The 23,674-nt window shown below is 42.2% G+C and overlaps 1 protein-coding gene across 2 annotated transcripts; it reads left to right on the top strand.

Annotated features, from left to right (window-relative positions):
- Positions 1-1,086: 1,086 nt before the first annotated feature.
- entpd6 (ectonucleoside triphosphate diphosphohydrolase 6) lies at positions 1,087-23,530 on the top strand. Of its 2 annotated transcripts, XR_013965306.1 has the most exons (16): positions 1,087-1,173; positions 3,524-3,656; positions 4,012-4,265; positions 5,116-5,192; positions 6,117-6,260; positions 9,910-9,985; positions 12,496-12,531; positions 12,703-12,791; positions 15,410-15,489; positions 16,033-16,097; positions 17,120-17,221; positions 17,313-17,450; positions 17,952-18,008; positions 18,584-18,696; positions 19,532-21,654; positions 21,751-23,530. XR_013965306.1 is itself a non-coding variant. In XM_080782414.1 (15 exons), the coding sequence occupies exons 2-15, from the start codon at positions 3,643-3,645 to the stop codon at positions 19,613-19,615; spliced, it is 1,329 nt and encodes a 442-aa protein (XP_080638540.1). In that variant the 5' UTR covers positions 1,087-1,173; positions 3,524-3,642; the 3' UTR covers positions 19,616-23,530. The 2 variants fall into 2 exon arrangements, 1 of the variants encoding a protein (XP_080638540.1); XM_080782414.1 differs by having other exon boundaries at positions 19,532-23,530.
- The last annotated feature ends 144 nt before the right edge of the window (positions 23,531-23,674 follow it).

Below are 23,674 nucleotides of genomic sequence, written 5' to 3'. Positions count from 1 at the left end.
TTGAAGAGTGGCACACTTGTTGTCACCGAGCAGGTCTGCACGTACAATGGAATTTGACTTGATATCGGGTGGTGTGGTTCTCAAAGTAGGGTCCTCGGGGTGGTTGCAGCCAGGGGGTTCCCAGAAAAAAGTAATTAAGGACAAAATGCAAGTTGAGGAAGCCCTCTGTTCTGAACTCAAAATCTGCACTTGACTTTCCGATAACAAACTGTCATTGCACCTTAATTGGTAAAACAGAATCCATTACATTTGGGTCCAGACATTCCCTTAGTTAGTAATGTATGTAAATGCAAGTGATTTCAAGGTCAGAGTTGACGATATAGTAGGCTAATCTCAAGCATGGAAGAATTTGCACTGTATTCTTGACAACAAACTGAAAAAGATCAAGATTTTGGGCAGAATTTCAAGAAAGTCAATGAAAGATCAAGATTTTGGACATGCAGAATTTCATCCTTTGTCAACAAAAGTGCTCTCAAGACATGGAGCCCTCATTCAATGCCATTTTGACTATATGATCTAATCTTAATTGGTTCTCAATATCAGTATAAATTAATAGCTTGTCCCAAAACAAACTGATTTGACCCAGATATATTTTTTTAAGCTTGTTATAGCATCTGCTATGTGCATTTGTGTGCATGTGGTGTGTGTGTGTGTGTGTGTGTGTGTGTGTGTGTGTGTGTGCGCGCGCAACGTGCGTGCGTGTGTGTTTTCTTCAGTGAGTTTTGCATAGGCAAATTAGGCATCAAGGCAGGGTAATATCTAATATCACAACAAATAAACTAAAAAACTAGTAATAATCAACTGGTTTACTAAACTGTATAGTAGCCCATGTTCCAAATTCGCATTAATGAACATTTGTGCGATAAAACAAACTCAGATTAAACAATTTAAAGGGAAATGTAAACGAACAAATAACCACCGAATGTATCTGCTTGTAGGAAAAGCCAGAAAAGATACCGGATCTACAAACTCACAGCGCGTCGCGGACGCGACAAGCTGGGATCTTGGAGATCTGTTATTTTCTTTCGGGTATTTGCCTCGCGTCATTACCGGTGGGCGGCACCTTGCAGCCGACGTCATCAAACGGGGACTTTTGTGAGAGGTTGACAGACAGCTTCGGAGCTGCTGGACATCATCTTCTTGATCTCATTCTCATCTCAATACCTTAATAAGGTATGTGTGGAATTAATTCATTACACTTAATTTCGCCTTTTGTTTCTTCAATTAAACCCTTTGATATCGGCGCTCTCTAGGTCTGGAGTAGATTGATACAACCATAGACTTATTTATTTCTTCTACAGGAGGGATCATAAATCTTTCTATAGCTTTGTTAAACTAATTGTCATACATACTATGACATTTTCATTTAATACGCCGTGAGACTTTGCCAGCTGTGTTTTAAGTTAGTAAAATATAAGTAGGCCTACTCAGACTTTTCAGTGAAAGTAGAAAAACAAAAGTACTGCTGTCATCATCACAATGTCCGACTCCTACCAAACGTTTAAGTAGCTTCTCATTGTGCAGAATATTGTCCCATTTTATAATTCTATTTTATATTCGACCTGTTGAAATACAATTGCAATTTGGTAAAATATATATATCTTCTGCAGAGTCATCCTCAGATATGTTCAAATGGAACACTGAGACAGTGTACTGTAGGACTTCTCCTTAATTATACTGGGAGAGAGATGAGTACATCTCTCTATTGTGCAAAATGTTGTTACATTTATTATCAAGTAATTTGTGTAAAACAAATGTCCATGAAATCCCTGAAGAATTAAACGTATCATTTTTGTAACGAGTTGTACTAACGATACTGTATATGAATCTAAATCAATTTTAATTGAACTGTTGAAAATAATATCTGAGGTAAATTCAACCTCTAGGCTCCTTGTAATTTGTTAGGGAGTATTTTGAGTTTTTTTTTTAAATCCTTTTGTCATTTGTATTAATGATGATCACAAATTATGTTTCTGGTGAGACATTGTGAGCTGTCAGCATTCCACCACTATTCTTTCCTGCATGACAGCATTCCTTAATGCTGAAACGGAGTTCCACAGTGGTCAGGTGGAATGCTGACAGCTATTTTATTCACAGGGTGCGAGTAAAAATTGACAACGTTTTGATGTATCGGTCACATCTTCGTCAGGTCAGAGCCTCACATACCTGACCTGATACACCATAATTAAATGACCCAGCAACCGACAATAAAGGCAAGAAGTATATTTCAATTCTATGTAAGGTATGCCTAATTCTGAATTGAAAAGGGTCTTTAAAAGAAAGTAATGTCCTCTCCACACTTGTGACACGCCCAATGTTTCCCTTTGCCAGCTGTCAGGAGGAATCACCTGAATCCGGGTTGGGTTGGCATGGCTATACAGCACTCCCTCCTTGGTTGAGCTTTTATTGTTTTGTTGCTGCTAGGTGTGTTTCAATTCATCCACTGAGTGACACCCTCCCTCATAGTGCAGTAGTAACCGGATCCTTCACAATGACACTTCAGCTCGACAGAAACGCAAACAATTGATGTCATACCACGACACACAACTAAAGAAAGATTGTGCACACAGCTGTCTCAGTACTACAGTATACAAGTACTATATTTGTATAATGTAAGACACATATCCGCTGTAAGATTATATAACCCTGGCACTTTTAACCTATTTTGGACATGGCCCATTAAAAGACAATGTTCTTTAATATGACAATCAAAATATATGACTATTTGTTGTACAATGAAGTATATTGTCTCTGTTGTCGGGTGGAACCCTCATCCACAAGCTCCAAACGAGCGCGTAGATCTGATTTTTTGTGACGCTGTAGTATGATCAAGTAGGTCTTGATCATAGTAGGAAAATACTGTCGGGATTTCTGCCCGACAGCAATGACATTCATCCACACTGTCTTGTACATCCATCCACCCGTACCAGTACATTAGAGGTGCTCTGATCGATCAGTGATCTGCCGAATTTCACTCCAAATGACTCGATCGGTGATCGGCTCTCTCTAGGTCGTCCTCAGACGAGCCTTCCTTCGTCGCTTCTGGTCATCCCGGTTCTCCAAACACCCGGCCAGCTTGTTGGTTTCTTGAGTACATCCACATATGTTAGTATGGGACATCCTCGTGACTGGTGTCCATGTGTTGGTGATCGGCAATTTACCTGATCTGGAGGAACCGATCATAATCTATACCATTTAAGTGGTATGAAAGTCAATCAGATATATAAACGACGTAGTCTTATATTCAGGCCAATAGGGTATATAGTATAATATAGTTTTACATATTTGTGACAGGACTAAATATTCTCCCCTTCCACCCCTCACACAGTTTTGACATATATTTATGTAAATACTAGTAAAATGTTCCCCTTACGCACAAGATCACATCGTTATTGGGTGAGCGGGATCAGTCCCCAAAAACCTGATCGGAGCACCTCTACTGTACATGATCCATCCATACCTGTACATCTATCCGTCTCTAACACAAATTAATTTATAATCCTTCCTGTGTCTTTTCGTACAGGAAGCACAACCTTTGACCTCCCCGTGGTGACGATGATGACGGTGATGAGGATGATGTGATGAGGTCCTAAGGCTGAACGGGGCGGAGCAGAATGATCGTAGGAGGGGTCGGAGTTCACCATGAGGATCCCCAGGTTGGAACTTTTTTTGGATGGGACCATAATCGTTATTATCCTTTGTCGTGATTTAAAAAAATAAATGCTCGTATTGCGGAGATTTAAATTTATCGTGCAATTGTCCTCCGCCCATCATACACTAACTAGTTTAAATTAGCTTTTGTTGAAAGTTTACAAATGAATGTAGTGGAGCAAAAGCACAATAGTTGCCTCTGAAATGTAGGGGAGTAGAAGTAAATGTATTGTAAATTGGAAGTACTCAAGCAAGGTACAAACACGGTACCCCACAATTGTACTTAAGCACAGTACTTACAGTAAGTAAATGTACTTCCACCACTGGTTAATGTTCATAACGGTCCCATGCCCGCTACAGGTTTGCCAGTGTGTTGTTGTTGGCGGGCTGCCTCGTCACCTACCTGATGTTCGTCAAGCGGCACTACGACGGCCTCAGGCCGGCCCTGGGCCACAGAGAGCCTGCCCACTACCGGCCCACCCCCGCCGAGGTGGTGGCGGGGGGGGCAGGGGCCGGCGGGGGCGGAGGGGCCCGCTTCCAGTACGGAGTGATGTTTGACGCCGGGAGCACGGGGACACGAGTCCACGTGTTCAAGTTCCAGCTGGAGGACAACGGTACGTGAAGTGTTTCAAGCTTGCTGATCTGCTATATTTGCTGCTTTTAAAATTGGAGACAGTGTAGGAGAGACAGGTGGAAAGCTGAGAGAGAGACAGTGGAGGAGAGACAGACGGTTGGAAAGCTGAGAGAGAGACAGTGGAGGAGAGACAGACGGTTGGAAAGCTGAGAGAGAGACAGTGTAGGAGAGACAGACAGTTGGAAAGCTGAGAGAGAGACAGTGGAGGAGAGACAGACGGTTGGAAAGCTGAGAGAGAGACAGTGTAGGAGAAACAGACAGTTGGAAAGCTGAGAGAGTGTAGCAGAAACAGACAGTTGGAAAGCTGAGACAGAGATAGTGTAGGAGAGACGGACAGTTGGAAAGCTGAAAGAGAGGTAAGGGAGACAGTGTAGGAGAGAAGGGTGTGGTGGCTGTAATCTAATGTAATCACAGACCAGCTAAAGGTAAAACACTATAGAATACAGTGTGTATGTAAACACCTACAGCCATAAAGACAGCCTGATGAAGGCTGCTTAGGCCGAAACGTTGCTGTTTCTCTAAATAAAAGTTGGTCACTGCATTTGAAGACAGTGTGTTTGTTCCTTTTTTAAACACCTACAGCCAACATGCTCAGAATAGGAACACCGGGTTAAAAATGGTTTGTTTGTTAGTGTTGATTTTGACAGAATTTCTTTATTTAGCTTAGTCATAGTATTTTGAATAAAATGTCATTTAGTTTTAGTCCGATCTACAAGCTCACAACACGTGAAAAAAGGTAGTTTGCCAACATTTTTCATCATAGTTTTAGTTGACGATATCAACACTTGACTGGTTTGTGTTTCATTCATGTGTGGTGTCTTCTCCCACAGAAGCTCCTACGCTCGCCCATGAGACGTTCAAAGCCATAAAACCAGGTCTGTCGGCCTACGCTGATGATCCTGAAAAGGTACAACTCACCACACCACACTTACACATGTTATGCAATAACTCTCTTCAGTGCTTCTTTGGATATGGTCGAGATAACATGACAGGTGAATCCAAACTTCTGCTGGTATTTGCGTTGCATTGTAAACGGCTGAGCCTCAACGTTATATTCCCACTTTGAGTTTCTCACTCGCGGTCACAGATAGTCGCGATACTTGCGTCAGTTGTGTGGTACTTTTAGGGCGATTTCATGGCAGATGTTGTGGTGGTGTGAATCCTGCGCACCCAACCGTTACCCGGAAATGGATCGCTGCAATTTGAAAGCCATACTTTATTATTATTATTCTTTGCAACTGAAGAGAGTTTTTTGTGCTAAACTAATGCTTGGAATGGATTCAGAATCATGAAACCCCCCAGGTTTGACACGTCACATGCTACTGAAAGCAGAATGAATTTTAGGTAATTTTTCCTTATTGTGCCTTAACAGGATTTTGATGGTGGCGATATGGATTTGGGGCTCTCATGAACTTTCCCCCCATTTTTGCGATTTACATGTGGGCTCAATTTGTTTATTAACCCTCCTAGATGACAAATCCATTGAGAAACGGACCTTTGCTCTCCGCAGTCACAGAACTGCCGTAAACAACCCAACTAATAGTACATGCATAAACTTTCCTCAATGTATTCATTTATGACATATTTATTAAGGTTATTTTTGCAGTCAGTTTGTATTGGGGGTGAGGAAGGACAGGGGGTTGCGATACATGGCCAAAGCATTTCCAGGGGTCTCCAGCCAAAAACGTTGCAAAGTTCTATAGACTAGAGCAGGGGGCTCTAGTCTATAGAACTTCTTCCGTCCAAAGAACCATATCTTTAGTACACTTTGTGTTTATTGTAATGTGTACAGAGTAGACAGTATAACTGGTTAATCTCTGCTCTCTCCCAGTGTGAAGCAGGCATCTTGGAGCTGTTGGCGGTGGCACAGGATGCCATTCCTGCTCCTATGTGGAGCAGGAGTCCTCTGGTCCTCAAGGCTACAGCAGGACTCCGTCTTCTGCCCGGGGAGAAGGCCACTCACCTACTGGACCGGGTAAGAGTGTCTGTCTGTCTGTCCATCTCACCTAGTGGACAGGGTAGTGCCGTAGGACTACTGTCCATCTCACTACTGAGGAAGAGCAGCTTTGGCATTTTGGCCACAAGACAGATCGGTCTATCTTACTAGCCTGGGATCTAGCCTGATTCTGTGGATTTTCTTGTCACTTCGAATTGACCTTTTAGGCACTTTTTTTTTACTATTTTAAATGACATTTGACAATAGTTAAAATAGCTGATATACAAGCTTGCGATGTGTCAATGTAGATTGGCTTTTTGAATAGTAAAAAATATCTAAATAATTGGCGTGAAAGTCAGATAGGGCTGAGAGAGAGGGACTGTACCCAAGTTATTTTCCATACCTATGTTTGATTACTTTGTCTTACTATTTGTATATTACTATTTGTTAAATTGTATATTAACCTTGGTGAGAACCACATATAAGCCCTCCCTGGGTTTCTTTTCTCACCTGCACACACTTCTCTTTTATTGATGTTACCTTTTTGTACTGTTTTTATTGTGCGAAATAAACTAAACTAAGTTCCCTCAGCCATATGTTCCCTCAGCCCTATATGTTCCCTCAGCCCTATATGTTCCCTCAGCCCTATGTTCCCTCATTCCAAAACAGACAGGGGGGGGGGGGGGGGGGGGCTGTAAGGCATCAATTATACTATAATGCTACCCATACAGTAGTCTAGGAAAATTGGCCTCAGATCCTGTGCAGCAGGGACGTGGCCCAGTGCGTTGCGTTTCAAATGAAATGCGAATCAAAAGACAGGGGCGGGTTCCACATGGAGTGGGCGCTACATCTAAATAAGACGGAAGGGAAACAATTGCTCCTTGAGCGGTGGTGGCCTACTACAATTCAATTTGGAATTGGATTCCCTTCGGACTATTTTCATGGTATGCACAGTGCTTCAGACCGGAAAGGGGAGTGTCCGCTCAGATTCTGAGCGCAACGTACTTCCCTCACAGGGATACGTTCCTTTTTTCCCAGAAGTTCCTTTTTTCTCGCCCACCTAGTGGCGAAAAATAAAACTTCTGGGAACTCAGATTACCCATACAGTAGTTCACCCTGCAGCAACAGAACACATTACAGATACCAAGTTACAGCAATGACACTACTGCATGGGGTCTAGTCTATCTACTTTGTTATAGCAAATGCTCCACAACAACACAGTGAAACAGTGAACAGTGAAACATTCCTTAAACAGTACTTAATTATCTGTTTTGAATCTCAGGTATGTTTCAATTGCAACTGACACCAACTATTTAAGCTACGTTGACAAACACAAAACTAGTTTAGCTTGTAGAACATCGTGTCTCCTCATGTCCCCAAGTAACACTGTCCTCTGAAAGGTCATCTGCAATAACCTAATATTAAGTATACTGCGCACCCATTCACCTTTGCAGCTAAGTGTCCCTTTCTCGGACTGCAACTGTAGCCTACTTCCTGTATAAGACCCATTTATTGAAATCCCAAACATGGAATATACTTGGACCATGCATTATGCCACATATAATGCCTGTCTCAGGACGGCCACCTGCCAGTATACAGTGGATAACTTCCCAGTCTTTCTGGGTAAGTTGGGTGACTATATAGCTACTTTAACCCTGAAATCCCAATTTTGGGCATGTCATTTTAGGCTAAGAAGAAAGGACAATTGCTGATCTACAAGGTCACAACATGCCGTAATGTGTTGTGAGCTTGTAGATCGGCTTTTCCCCAAAAATACGTTTTGATAAATGACTTATTTTAAAATGTGTAGCGCAGTGGAATAGAGTAGACAGTAGACACTATGACACGTCAAGAGTCAATTAGTACTATAGGCTATACATTTGTGTTCTGGTAATGTCATTGATCACTTGTTTTGCATGTCCGTGGCAAAAATAAAATATTAATGGAAATGTCCATCACATTCACAAGCTGGCAAAGTGATTTCCCCGGGTGCAGATAGCTGCTGTATTATCACTAGAATTTTGCGAAAAAAGAAAGTTGACGGATGACCAACTTGCAAGATATGGTTCAAGAGTTATAAGCCAAAACGTAAAGTGGGCTGTTATAGCGCCACCATGAGGCCGACCGATATAATTATAAGTTAATTAATTTTAGTAATTATTATGAACCTATTATTATGACGAGACGAGACAAGCTGTCAGCCAATTTCATTGGGAAAAAAATTCTGTCTGTATTACACTATACACTATTATACTTATTACACTATTACACTATTATACTTATTACACTATTACATTTATTACACTTGCACTTATTGGATTGAGGGAACATAGGGCTGAGGGAACATAGGGTCTGTTTTGGAATGGGGGAACATAGGGCTGAGGGAACATAGGGTCTGTTTTGGAATGGGAGAACATAGGGCTGAGGGAACATAGGGCTGAGGGAACATAGGGCTGAGGGAACATAGGGACGACCCAGAGAGGGGGACAGACAGTAGGATAGCTGAGAGAGACAGACAGTAGGACAGCTGAGAGGAAGACGGACAACAGAGAGATTCTTTATAAAGTAGGCTGCATTCCATGGAACCCACAGGGAAATATTTTTCTTACGAAACACCATTCAAGAGATTTTTCCGTAAAATAATGCGCTACTTGATCTTACTACAGTGTCACACAAAAGCATCAGCACAAAGCGACACATTATGAGAAAGACAAAAATAGTTCATAATTCCTTCACTCAAACAGAACTCACTTTGAGAATAAAGTACTGATTATCATTCTGATGTATACTTATTTCTGCTATTTGTGATGCTTTTGAATTGGAATCTTGAAAAGTAACACTTTTGGACATATGAGGTTTCCACCCGACAGACAGCCTTTTATAGTGTGAAAATAGTCAATCTACAAGGTCACAACGCATGGCATTGCAATGTGTTGTGTGTGACCTTGTAGATCGGCTATTTTCACTATTTGTTTATATTTCTAAAAAATCTGTCAAAAAATAATGGGTTAATGGTTATCCCGCTGTGGCCCCTGTGTTTTAGCTCAGTCAGTCTGATAACGAGGCCAAAGCTTCAGATTAAATAACATTTTGTCTGAGTCTGACTGACCTCTTGTCCTGTTATTACTGATTACTTAAAAGATTTAATAGACTCTCCCTCTCCCCCTCCACTCCCTAAAATAATGAAGAGTAGCATTGTGTGTGTGTGTGTGTGTGTGTGTGTGTGTGTGTGTGGGCCGGGGTTGGGCGCATTAGCTAGCCGCTAGGATATTAGCTAAAGCAAGTCAATTGCAATAATGCAGCGCGGCTAAATCTAATCCATGCTAGCTAGTGGCACGGTGCTAACAGCCGCGCCTACAGGGACCTGTTGTTTCAAACACGCACGTTCCATTTATTTGCATCAACACAACATATTGTACACCAGTGGTTCTCAACCTTTTTCGGCCCCATCCCCCAAAATAAGAGAGGGATGGGGGGCTGCAGAGGGAGAGCTTTATTGGTTCACTAGATTAGAATATTATATAGAACACACCTGGCTGCATGGTGATTGATAGTGTGGCGGCTGAAAGCGCTTAACCACTTGAGCCATATACTATGTATACTAATAGCAATAGTATACGAATAGCAAAGTAACCGAAAAATGTGATTTTGAAATATATATTTATTTTGCTGTTCCCGTGTTGTCCAGGTGAGGGCGGTGTTTGCAGAGTCTCCGTTCGTGTCCAGAGACGACAGCGTGTCCATCATGGACGGGACAGACGAAGGTACGGAATGTCTTCAGTCATTCATAAAAAAACATCACGCCAGAAGGTACGGAATGTCTCCGTCTCTGGGTTCAGTCATTCATAAAAAAACATCACGCCAGTAGCCGGGGCTGCAACTAGTACCCATTATTTCTTTAGCGATTATTTCTTTCGATGACTTTTATTTTCATTCATCGAATTATCAAGAAGTGAAGAAGTTAGTGTCGAAAGTGTCTTTGAGCAAGACTCTGAACCCCTAATTGCTCCCGATGTGCAGGTTGGTGCCTTGCATGGTTTCCTCCGGCATCGGTGTGTGAATGAGTGTAATGCACAATCTCTGTAAAGGCTATATAAATACATTTACCATTCATCAATTACACACCGCATGTTTTGTTTTTGTCACACTCCTGAGCTAATTATTTGATGACTGGCCGTCGGCGGAGACGCCTAGAGTCTCCTGTTGACCGAGCCTGGCATGGCGAGGCTAACATCACTGTGTAGAATAGATACGTAGTAGTCTGGAAGTTTGGTGTGGAAAACGTATTTCCAAGGGGCGGTTACAAACGGAAAGTCTCACTTTGAATAGTGGGCTCTGATTGGTCACCCACAACTATGGGGTGAGCAAAATGTAATTCAAACTGAGGAGCAATCTGCCCAGCGCATTTATTTTATTTTCCCTGTGGCAGATTCGTCTGGTTTCCAGACTGCCGATTATTGGCTCAGGAATGCGACAAAACAAAACCATGAACTTCACTTCCACGAATTCAAGGCTTCATGGGATTATCCAATTTTTTACTATTTTGAAAAAAACATAAAAAGATTGTTCAAATAGCCGATCTACAAGCTCACAATGTGTTGATGGCTATCTTCACTATTTTAAAATGTTTTTCAAAATACTTAAACAAAGCCTAAAATGTTTAGGCGTATGGGGTAAAGATACACATAGCCAGGCCCTCTTATCTGTCTCATCATACCCAAAATGCTAAAGCTGCTCTCAAGTCGTTTTCATAAGACGTGTTTCCCTGCAGCTCGGCAATGAATTCAAAACAAGCAGTCATTTGCTATACACGAGTTGCAGATGATGACTTATATATATGGCCGATAGAGAATTTATTTTACATTCTACAAGCAAAGATGTCGCTGCAACACTTAATTTAAACCTCTCGGCTGTTATCACAATGTGTAATGGTGTAAAGCACTAATGTGTATGTTAACACACACACACACACACACACACACACACACACACACACACACACACACACACACTGATGCATGCATAAAGAAATCACACTTAAACGCATATTGTATAAGTGTACGTTTGTTAAGGGCACAGAGAGCAGAGCGGCAGTTATAATCCAATCCTTTTAAAGTAGTTCATACAAGCAATTATGGCCATGCAGGATAATGGCTGACTTAATCTAGCAGGAGAGCTAAAGCGATTATATGATGCCGGTTTCTCTGAGGCCCAAAAGTGTCTCCTTCCGCGAAACGTTGACAGTGAATACTGTTAGATTGGTTATTTAGTCTTTTTGTAATGTTTATTGGGACAAATAGTTCAGAATATTGGCTCTCTACGGTGAGCTTAAGATTGCTTCGTCCTTAACCACTATAATAAGGCCTATTTCTTATTGTTTTTAAGAATACAGTATTCTTCCTTTAAAGTTGCTGTTAGTCTCAGACGCTGTCAGAATATTTAACAAACCACATTTGAGCTCTAAGCCAGTGGTTTATAGGCAAGACAGACAGTAGGACAGCTGAGAAGGAGGCAGTGTAGGAGAGACAGACAGTAGGACAGCTGAGAAGGAGGCAGTGTAGGAGAGACAGACAGTAGGGCAGCTGAGAGGGAGACATTGTATAGCAGAGGGAGACAGTGTAGGAGAGACAGACAGTAGGACAGCTGAGAGGGAGACATTGCATAGGAGAGGGAGACAGTGTAGGAGAGACAGACAGACAGTAGGACAGCAGAGAGGGAGACATTGTAGGAGAGAAAAGGAAAAAAGGTTGAAAACCAAAGCCCTATGTGCACCGTTCCCGAGAAGGCTGTCTAGTCTTAAAATGGGTCAACTTGGAACTGGAGCAGCTGAAATCAATAATACTGTATATCTGGATTTGATATCTGATATTGAGCTGCATTGACAGGCTTTAAGTGGTTAATGGAGTGGTTAATGCTCAGGGTGCTCTCATCATCAACATCATCATCATCATCTCTCTCTAGCTCTCGCCTTGTTTATTTGTTTGTTGCATTAACTCTCCTTATAAGAGATTTAGTGTAAATGTCAATGATCTAGTTCTCTAAATGGTGCGGTGGGTTGGTGGTTGATCGGTCGGTGCACAGGGGTCAGCACTAATACATGGCGGTAAGACATGATACCTCAGTAAGCTGGTGGTGGTGGTGAAGTGTTTGGGCGCTAATGGCCCTGCCTGGGCTACAGCGTCAGGACGCTGTCACACTCTGGACGGGATTGTTGTTGTCTTCTACGTTCAAACTAAATGCTTAACGATTGTTTTGTTGTTTTCCCTCCATTTAGGGATTTCAGCTTGGATCACCGTCAACTTCCTCACTGGTAAGGCTTATCTCCTGCTGAGAGCGCGCGCGCGCGCACACACACACACACACAGTAGAAAACGGGTTTAATTCAACATGAAGTCATGAACTGAAATGAATATTTATAAAAAACACACTGTCTGTCTGTCTGTCTGTCTGTCTGTCTGTCTGTCTGTGTCTGTCCGTCCAGGTGGTCTTCATGGAGTGGACACGCCCACAGTGGGTATGTTAGATTTGGGAGGCGGCTCCACCCAGATCACCTTCTCCCCTCAGGACGAGGTAGGCCACGCACGCACGCTCACACACACACACACACACACACACACACACACACACACACACACACACACACTTGGTTGACATGTTGTGACCCTGGTCTATGTACCCTGTATCGGGAGCTTTAAACCACTGCTTCTCATTGTCACATTTGCGGAAGGTGTCCGAGTTTGAGTGTGTACGCGTGTTTCTGCGTATCATAGATTCGGGTAAGAATGGTATCGACACTAGTCCATGCCCATGGATGTGCGCAGTGTGCAGACTTGGGACCGCAGCTGCGATTGATTGTGATTCCTGATAACTCAGGAGTCGAATTGCAAAATCCGATGCCGATTCGCTTCATGTTGGTTTTTTTCACAGAAATGGATTTATATCGGGTATTAATATTTTTCCGCTGTGCTTTTCAGTGAGGCAGGCTGCTGGCGATAACTCAAGAAAGTGCACCAAAGTAACTTGAGAATGTGCACTCGCATTAATAAAAATAAAACAATGATGATGTCACTGGATGCCACAAAGTGTCCACATCCCTCCTATGAGACACAGAGTTGGAAAAAAAATTGTACTAAAAATGGTACTAAAAAAATGGTATTAATCATTTTAGTGACGACCTATAATGTGAAGATTGCTCAGCACTATCAGTGAACCTATCACCTTCACTCCTCAGTTCTAATGAAGACCCCCCCTCTCTCTCTCTCTTCAGCATGCGTTGGCGAATGGCCTTGTATCTTAAGGGGTTTTTAATCTGTAAATACCCTGCTAATCCCAGCTAGCTAGATAGATAACCAACTGGAGAGGAGGAAGAGGAGGGTGGGCTTCAACTAGGTCAGACCTGTACTCTTCCTCTCGGTTCAAGCCCCCGACCCTCACTTGACCATTGGCCCCGGGAGTCAAATGAGTTTTACAACTACAGATTACAAAGAGACCCCCGCCCTGGCTCCCTGTATCTCTTCTTTCTTCTTTCCATCTAATTGCAAGACGGATCCAGTTGTGTGTGTGTGTGTGTGTGTGTGTGTGTGTGTGAGTGTGTGTGTGTGTGTGAGTGAACTTGTATTTACTACTTTATACTGTTGAGGGCCAAATGTGGCATTGCGCCACGTTGTATAGATTGGTTATTTATTTTTGTCAAGGAGATTTGGCATAGAGGGGGGGAAAAGAGGGGGCCGAGACCCCGTCTGTGACGTATTTTGAGTGGTTTTAATATGCTTTATGCACACAGAATAACTCTTCTTATTTCCGGGCCCCTTCCCTACCTGGCTCTGTTCCATTTAGTGTACAGTGGTTCTCAAACCTTTTCATTTCAAGGACACCCATAATACCTCTGGGAGTGTACAAATGGAACCAATGGACCTGGGGGTAGGCCCCAATTAGCCTGGGCACCATTTCCTTTAGGGTATATGATCCTGTCGGGAGCGGATGATATCGTTACGTCATGTTGTAGTATTGTTTTGTAGTCGACAGGCAGGAACAACAGGCGGCAACTTCCTTTTCCCTCAAACCGATTTTTCTCAATAAAAGCTACAGGCTATGAGAGCTTTTATTTATTTTATATTATAAAATCGGTTTGAGGGAAAAGGAAGTTGCCGTATGTTGTTCCTGCCTGTCGACTACAAAACAACACTACAACATGACGTAACGATATCATCCGCTCCCGACAGGATCATACGGACTTTTGAAACAGAGACCAGGCTTTTCTCCGAGGTGGTGGAAAGCCTGGTGAGGCGAGGTTAGGCCCCAATAGAATGTGTATAACAGGATGCTGTCCGTTTTGGCCCACCCTCACCCCTCCACTTCCTGTGGTTTGCCTGTGTTTTCATTCCCACTATCAACATGATGTCCACATCCCTACGGTATGTATTACCGGTATTCACATTCTGAATGGCCCTGTTGCTGACAAATTCAGTAGCGCAGCTCAGAATCTGTTCTTGAGAGATTATCATTGGTATAATCGGTAACACCTATGTGAAGTAAGTAGGGAAGGGTCCCGGGAAGTAGGAAGAGCATAGAGCCTATTGATTAAAGAGAAAACAGTTGTGTTCACTACTCCTATCCTACCAGAGTGTACTGTTGTAGAGTAGCTGTAGGCCCTACAGCTACTACAAAAACGTTTTGGGATCTCAAAACTTTTTATCCCAGGTACTCCTTGGAGGGCCCCAAATCATACCCTAGAAAGCACTAGTGTCTATTTAAACCACATAGATTTTTTTGACTGGAGAGTCATATTTTGACAGCAGAAACTGCCTGTCATAATTATTGGACAGTATTAAGAATGTTAGTAACGCTTCATCTTCGCGACACCAATAAACATATACAACCACACGTTTACATGTAGATGCCATTGGAACTATTTGTATTAAACACTTTCCAATGAGAATCATTCAAATCCGTTTCATAGTCATAAACAGAAACCACTAGGCATACTACAATTTGAATCATTCATTGCTAGTGTGCAAAACCTGACAGCACACTGCACGTTTCAATTAGATAAACATAATTGTAATGATACAGCATTCAAAAAAAGAGAAAATAAATCAACAAAACCCACTTTGTGAACCGTGGCTGTAGAGTGTGTACTGTGAGTCTGTGACTGTTAAAATAAATACTTAATTCATGTCTCTGTGCAGAAAACCATCCAGACCTCACCTATAGATTACATCAGCTCAGTCCAGATGTTCAACTACACTCATACTCTCTACTCACACAGGTAAGTACACTGATAATAATACTACTACTACTAATACTAGTATTAACTAGAAAATATTTCATGTCAAAACCATTAAGACCTGAGACCAGATTTTACAAAATGTTTTCTAAATCCTGACAGTTTTCTGAAAAGCTTTTTCATGTCAAGGACCCCCAGAATTATGTGTAAACACGATTAAAAAAAATCAGCAGATCTACAAGCTTGTAACATGGTACTCGGACTCGGAGCCGTGCTATGACCTTGTATATCTGCTAACTTTCAATAGCTAAAGTTAAAAATAATGGTTAAAGTGGTTAAAAGTTAAGATAACACAGATGCATTCCAGGTCTTAACATAGATGCGCTCTCGGAAGCCCATCTGCAAAACAACGGGAAAACACTCTGTCTCGAGAGACTAACATAGATGTAACATGTTTGTCTCCTCATGCAGCTACGTGGGTCTGGGCCTGAACTAACATAGATGTAAAATGTTTGTCTCCTCATGCAGCTACCTGGGTCTGGGCCTGAACTAACATAGATGTAACATGTTTGTCTCCTCATGCAGCTACCTGGGTCTGGGCCTGATGTCTGCCAGACTTGCCGTGCTGGGAGGCGTGGAGGGCCAACCCTGTATGTGCTCTCCTCTCCTCTCCTCTCTCAACTGTTTATTAATTTTTTCCAATTTGCCGTTCATCTTTTGCCTTTTAAAAAGAGCCCGGCCCTGCAGATAAATAAGCCATTATCTAAGCTTTTAATAACACAGCAGCAGCACCAAGATTAATTCCTTGGCCACCAGCTGTTGCATGGTTTAACCGATGGCCTGAGATTTAAGACCTCATCGAGGTTGGAGAGAGGCAACTCTCTCCGTGTCCTTCTCTTACTGTCTCTGTTCCTGTCTGTCTGTCTGTCTGTCTGTCTGTCTGTCTGTCTGTCTGTCTGTCTGTCTGTCTGTCTGTCTGTCTGTCTGTCTGTCTGTCTGTCTGTCTGCCTGTCTGCCTGTCTGTCTGTCTGTCTGTCTGTCTGTCTGTCTGTCTGTTTGTATGTCTGTCTGTCTCTCTGTCTCTCTGTGTCTGTCTGTTTCTCTCTCACTCCCTTTCTCTCTCTCACTGTCCGTTGTGAAAATACCAAAAACCTGTGGGCAAGACAGAAAGAACACAAAGAACTTTATTTTACCGAGCAATGACACATTTGAATAAGTATAGCATCCTGACATACACAAAGGTGATGTTTTAGTGAATAATGTTTTAAATAAAGTACAATTTAAATGAACACTTTATTATGTGCTGATGTATAGAGTTGTATTACGTTTTTGGAGTTTGAGGAGCCCTGGCAAATAAATTTCACCCTTCTTTCTTAAAGTATTTTTTAAGCAGCAATAATAGTCTTTCTGATTATGTCTGTCCCTTTCGCTCACTCTCTGTCTCTCACTGTCTATCCATCCATCTCTTTTTAGTCTTCTATTGTCTCTCCATCTCTTTCTCACTGAGACAGTCAGTTGTGATTGTTTTTTGTATGTCACTGTCTGTCTCTGTTACGCACGCACGCACGTGTACACACATCCTTGCTATTCTTCATGTTACAAAGTATACAAGGATTAAGACATGATCAGTCTCATGTTGTTCCATTCTCCCTGTTGTGTTGTTTCTGTACAGTAGGGGGCAGCTCTGAGCTGGTCAGTCCCTGTCTGCCTCCTGAATACACTGGTCCATGGGAACACGCTGACACACTCTACACCGTCAGAGGACAGAAAGAAGGTACACGCACACGCGCACACACACACACACACACACACACACACACACACACACACCTCTTCCAGATATAGATGTGTGTGTGTTGTTTCAGGGGAGCCCGTGTATGAGTCCTGTCTCCGGAAGGTGGAGAAGGTTCTGTACAGGAAGGTGGTGAAAGCAACAGAGGTGGATGTGGACTTCTACGCCTTCTCCTACTACTACGACCGAGCCGTTGACCTGGAAGTTATAGGTACCAACCCCATTAACTGTACTTATAATGTTCTCTGTGTCAGATGAGAAGAAAGGGTGTATTTAACTTGACTTCTCTTCTCTCTGTGTCCTATGAGAATAAATGATTTATTTAACTTGGACTCATGTTCTCTGTGTCAGATGAGAAGAAAGGATGTATTTAACTTGGACTCATGTTCTCTATGTCAGATGAGAATGAAGGATTTTTTCAGTGTTTCCCCTATATATGCATTATTGTGTGGCGGGCCACCACACAATCACGGCTACTAGCCACCACAGTATGATTTATAGTAGGTGGTCGCGAATAGGCCAAAAAAAGGCAAAAGACAGCAAAATAAATCGCAAAAAATGTATGCATGCGTGTGCACGGGTCCAACCTGAAAGCTCCACCCACACTATCAGCTTCTGGCCAAGAGAAACACTGTTATTTAACCTGACTTCTCTTCTCTAAGTGTCAGATGAGAAGAACGGATTTATTTAACTGTACTTCTCTCTGTGTCAGATGAGAAGAAAGGAGGAACCATTAAAGTGAGCGACTACATCGATGCTGCCAAACGAGGTGAGGTGGCGCCACCGTGTGGTGGATTGAATTTACCTCATGTCCTCCGCAAAGTTCAAACTTAAAGGAAACCTCTTTTAAAATGAAAATCTGTCATTAAATTAGCTGTTATTGACATGGAATGTTTTTGATTAAGCTCTTTTAGGACATTACATTTAGCATTCTAGTAGTTTGGCATGATAATAATAGAACTATTTTGTGTTTTCAGTGTGTAACGGTGTTGCGTGTGTTTGCAGTGTGTAATGGTGTTGTGTGTGTGTGTGTGTGTGTGTGTGTTTGCAGTCTGTAACGGTGTTGTGTGTGTGTGTGTTTGCAGTGTGTAATGGTGTGTGTGTGTGTGTGTTTGCAGTGTGTAACGGTGTTGTGTGTGTGTGTGTGTGTGTTTGCAGTGTGTAACGGTGTTGTGTGTGTGTTTGCAGTGTGTAACGGTGTTGTGTGTGTGTTTGCAGTGTGTAACGGTGTTGTGTGTGTGTGTGTGTTTGCAGTGTGTAACGGTGTTGTGTGTGTGTTTGCAGTCTGTAACGGTGTTGTGTGTGTGTTTGCAGTGTGTAACGGTGTTGTGTGTGTGTTTGCAGTCTGTAACGGTGTTGCAATGACTCCAGTAGAGAAACCTTTCCTCTGCCTTGACCTGACGTACATCTCAGTGTTGCTACAGGAGCTGGGCTTCCCCACGGACAAAGAGTTCAAGGTGAGACTTTAAAACCGCCCATTAAAACACATTCATGGATTAGTTGTCAGTCACCACGACTGATTTCAGTCATTTGGATTCCATATACTGTTAGTTAGTTAGTTAGTTACCAACCATAGAAGCATGTGGTGCAGCGAAAGCAGCCTAACACAAGCCCACAATGCGTCGCTTGTAGATCGGCTATTTTCAGTTATTATTTTGAGATCGGAGCATTTTTAAATGGTCAAACTAGTGCAATATGTGCAGAAGCATCTTCCATAACACCCTGTTAATGTTCTGGGATATGACATGAAAGCAGATGTTAAAGCCTCAGTCTGTGATTTCTTCACCTGGTTGGCAGCATGTAGAACAGCAGGAACAATATTACTAAAACATCATAGTTTGACATATAGCGTTAATTGTTTAGGAAACATCGCTAGTGTGGGGGGGCGCACCAGTGCACATTAGGACACAATATTGTTTAATCACGATTTTAATTTGCTTTAATCCACGCACATTGATCACACATTGATTGAAATCCAAGGTACCATCACCATAATCACACAGCGTCCATTTAACCTTTACATCAGTTTGTAAAAACCCATTCCCACTGTAGTTGATCTCAAAACCACCACACCCTTTTTCCCCCCAACCAGTTTAGGCCCTATATTTAGACATATAGGCAGAGATGGCTTATTGTATGGCTACGTGAGATCTGACTCATTTTGCATGTCTGCTGTGAACAAGGCATATTATTTGGGTTATTTCTCTCTTCGTGTGCATATGGGTGTGTGTTCATGTGTGTGCGTGCATACGCGTGTGTGTGTGTGTGTTTTCTGTATGTGTGCGATTCCAGCTGGCCAGGACCATCAATGACGTTGAGACCAGCTGGGCGCTGGGAGCGACGTTTCACTATATCGAGTCCCTGAGGAACCAGTGAACTCTGCTAGGCCACAACACACACACACACACACACACACACACACACACACAGGACTGGACATACACTGATGACCGTCTCTACAGTACATACTTTCATACAACTACTACTCTGAATGTTCATTAGATGGCAGCTGGCATTGGAGCCGTCCAATAAGCAGTGTTCTTCATGCCGATACACGCTCCGTTTCCATGACGTAGTTGCGTACGCCTCAACGCACACTGACCCCGGATCAGCGCTCCTATAGCAATACCTCCTACAGTAACTGTGCTGTTCTTGCACACATCAACCGACGTGTACATCCGACACGTTTCTGTGTGTTTTCACGTCTGATATCATCGTCGCTGTTGTCGGGCAGAAACCTTGTATGTGTGCGTTTTTTCTACTTTTAGTTTAGTTTTTCTTCGTATATTAATTAGCCTAGGTTCCAGCCTGAATCGCTGCATTCTGTGAATCTGAACTGTCATTCGCTACTCGGTCTGTCCAGCAGGCAGCAGACTCGCATTTTCATCAGCCAAGCGCCACTCTATCCATGCTTCTCACTGTTAAACAAAATAGTGCCAGTAATATAGCGAGTGACAGCATTTGATTCAGTAGTCCGAAGGCTGTGTGGGGTGAGTTTAGTGAATGATAATATAAGGGGATGTTGCAGTTGCAGGGCAACAGCGGTAGCTGTGCGGTGCACATTGATAGGGCGTCAACCTATATTTTTAACCCCCAACCGCACCGCACCACAGAGCAATCAGAAGCCACGGGTCCCCCTTGGAGATAGGAGACTTTTCAGACTGAGTAGCGAGTGACAGTTCAGATTCACAGAACGCAGCCATTCAGGCTGGAACCCAGGCTATATATTATTATTCTACAACAGGACGTTTCGAGGAAGCAATCTGATTGGTTGAAACGGCTTCTAGCCGTGGATCAAACCAGCACCATTCACCACCTAATCAAAACAAAGAATTCAGCTGCTCTGTTTTCCCAGAGCGCTAGCAAACTCGGTGGCTAGGCTAGCTAGTTTCTTGGGACATTTGTGGTCGTAGTGACTAAATCTGTCATTAAAAACATCTTTCTTTTCAGCGATTTTCTTAGTTTTAAGGGTAACTCAGTGATGCTTGCGACCGCATCACTGTCGTGGCAATAATCACGTTAAACCACACCCTCTCGTGTAATATTGCTTAATTAATGCCCTACTTGCGAGGCGTCGTGAGCTGCTTGTAGATCGGCTACTTTCATTATTTTTGAGTGTCTGTTTTTTTATAAATATTGAACCAATGAAAAGTATTAACAAGAGCTTGCGACTACATACACCCTGTGACCTTGTAGATCAGCTATTTTAAATATTTTTGAGTGTCTGTGTGTTTTATCAATTTTGAACCAATGAACCAAGTATTAACAATAGCTTGTGACTGAATAATAACTTAATTGGATGGAGTTCCCAACAACGTTTTTTTTTCGCTCCCGATCCGATTCCAATCATTTGATTTTGAGTACCGATTTTTCCAGATCCGATATTTATCTTTTTATAGAACACGTTTATGCCATATCACAATAGTACGATATCCAAAATCACAGACAATATCCAGTCTAATATCATGATATGGATTTAATATTGATACTAGGGATGTCCTGATCACTTTTTTGCTCCCGATCCGAATCCGATCATTTGAAAAGGACGTGATCGGCCCCAATTTACGATCACGCGACCGGATCGGCCCCAACCCTCATTGGATTTGGAACACGGGTTATTATTATTTTCCATTTCTTTGAAAAGTATTGGACATTTTGGACATACAGTACAAGTTTTCAAGCCGAACACAATGATGTTCAAAGTCATTTCGAAGCAGTGAACATTAAAATGTTTGCTTTATTATTGTATTACGCCACAGTTGGTTCCGACCTGGCGTTGTTGTGATTGGCTGAGAGGCATTCTGATGCACATGGTTCTCAGGGTTGGGTACAGGGACCACCATGGGCGCAAATGGAACCCTTTATGGGTCTGTAACTCTGAGATTGTACAATTGGAACCAAATGGACCCTTACAGGTCTGTAACTCTGAGATTGTACAATTGGAACCAAATGGACCCTTACAGGTCTGTAACTCTGAGATTGTACAATTGGAACCAAATGGACCCTTACAGGTCTGTAACTCTGAGATTGTACAATTGGAACCAAATGGTCAATATTTGGGTTCCCAAATATTACATAAATGTTAATTAATGCATATCCGAAAGGTCTATAATTATTGTTCTAATGATTGGTATTGTCAGCGCTATGATATGCATCCACCTTGTTTACCTTAACTGTAACCTAGCCTTGAAAGGTAGAACAACGTATATGTTGTTCCAGGTTTAATGACAGTCATTTTTGTTTTCTTTGCTCTTAACCAAACTGTGGCCTAATATCAATAATACACCGTGCAGGTTGTGTTGTGCCATGTTATATATTGGCCCTGGTGGTGGGCTGTGGTCGTGGGTACGAGGCTGCGTGATCAAAAGTGATGGGCACTTTCACAATTATCGTTGAATGCTATGATTGTATTGTTGTCAGCTGCAGGGTTTCGGGCGCACAGCCTCTTTTTTTCAGTTTAGAATACGTTATGTTTGCGATACGATTTGTTGTCGCGTGATACTTTCTGTTCAGACAAACCTAAATGTTCCTCTGGTCTGTTTACATCTGTTTCATATTGTAGTCTATAGTCAATGCAATGAGAACAACACCATTTTTTTAAACGTGGTTTGTGGCCTTATATATCTGGTTAGAATCCAGTTTGTGACTGGTGGTCTGAAGGTGTAGTGCCTGGTATAAACGTAGCGAGGGGTTTCATATTTGCGTGTTTTAATGTCCCATATTGTTTTGCTACAGTGCGCAGTCCATAGATATTGCTTTATAACTTGTTTAATGCTTTATTTTGTATCTTTATGAAGTATCAATGTGAAAGCTGCATTTACCCCTATAGCCTTGGAACAAGATTTAAGACTCCTAGATACACACATTTCAGAATCGATGTAAGTAAATCTATAACAGTCTTGGTCCACGGCTATATATACCCTCTATTCACTTACTGAGTCATTGGCTGTTAAAACTTTAACAATGTCCCCTTTTTATTACATCACAGGGAGAACAATTAACAAACACTTATTGTTATTGACTTATCAATTACACCCCCACGAAGCCTTGAGATTTGCATCTGTTTTTAAGAGTCCCCTACTGCAGTGGTTCCCAAAGTTGGGTCTGGGGACCCCCAGGGGTCCTTGAGGGAGTTCCAGGGGGTCCCCAGCTAAATGATAGTTTGGAATCAAATGGGGGGGAGCTAATTAGTGTCAATTTGGGGGTCCTTTTCTCAAAGTTTGAGAACCACTGCCCTACTGAGTCTCCTAGTGACCGATGACCCGGCTCAAGGAATGTGACCAAGAACAAATACCATGAATGCCAAGCTTCATGGGGTGTGTAATTTTTTGACGATGAGTCCTTCTTTTTGAATTACTCATTTAAGCCCTATTTTATACTTAAGCTATTCGGAAATAGCAGCTCACAACCCGTTTGATTATGAGCTTGTAGATATGCTATTTTCAAAGAAGTTGGGAAACGTTGACCAAAGTAGGGATGCCATGCAAGGGTAAAAGTGGTTAATCAGCTCTATTTTCTGGGGTAAAATATCTCTTAAACACTACCATGAAGTGCGTGCGTGCGTGTCCGTTGTGTCCACAGTGATTGTGTACTGTCGTTTGTGTTGATGCCAAGTTAAGCTGAATGTGAGTTTCTCCTTCATGACAGCAGGTGTGATTGTTTTCTGCTCTGAATGTTTTTTTGTGTGTGTGTGTGTGTGTGTGTGTGTATTGACTCATGAGGTACAGTCGTTTTGAAGCATGACAACTAATTATATATATATTTTAAATAAAATAAAAATGTATTGGGTTATTGCAGTGGTTCTCGGGTTTGTTTAGCTTCAGTACCTGTTTCCCCTGATTTCTGAATCCAAGTACAGTGTTAATTTTGACTATTCTAAACAATTTCAGATGACTAAAATAGTACTAAAACTAGCAAACTTTCCCAGCATCCACT

The sequence above is a fragment of the Protomyctophum bolini genome (assembly GCF_963924005.1).
Source record: "Protomyctophum bolini genome assembly, chromosome: 14".
Classification (NCBI taxonomy): Eukaryota; Metazoa; Chordata; class Actinopteri; order Myctophiformes; family Myctophidae; genus Protomyctophum; species Protomyctophum bolini.
The sequence above is the reverse complement of the archived record's forward strand: the minus strand, read 5'-3'. Positions and strand labels throughout refer to the sequence as shown.

What these genes read in the sequence shown, in the direction of transcription:
- entpd6 (XM_080782414.1), top strand. An exon ending in ACGCTGATGATCCTGAAAAG is followed by an intron (nt 5,193 to 6,116) that starts GTACAACTCACC and finishes GCTCTCTCCCAG; the next exon opens with TGTGAAGCAGGCATCTTGGA. An exon ending in CATCGATGCTGCCAAACGAG is followed by an intron (nt 18,009 to 18,583) that starts GTGAGGTGGCGC and finishes GTGTGTTTGCAG; the next exon opens with TCTGTAACGGTGTTGCAATG.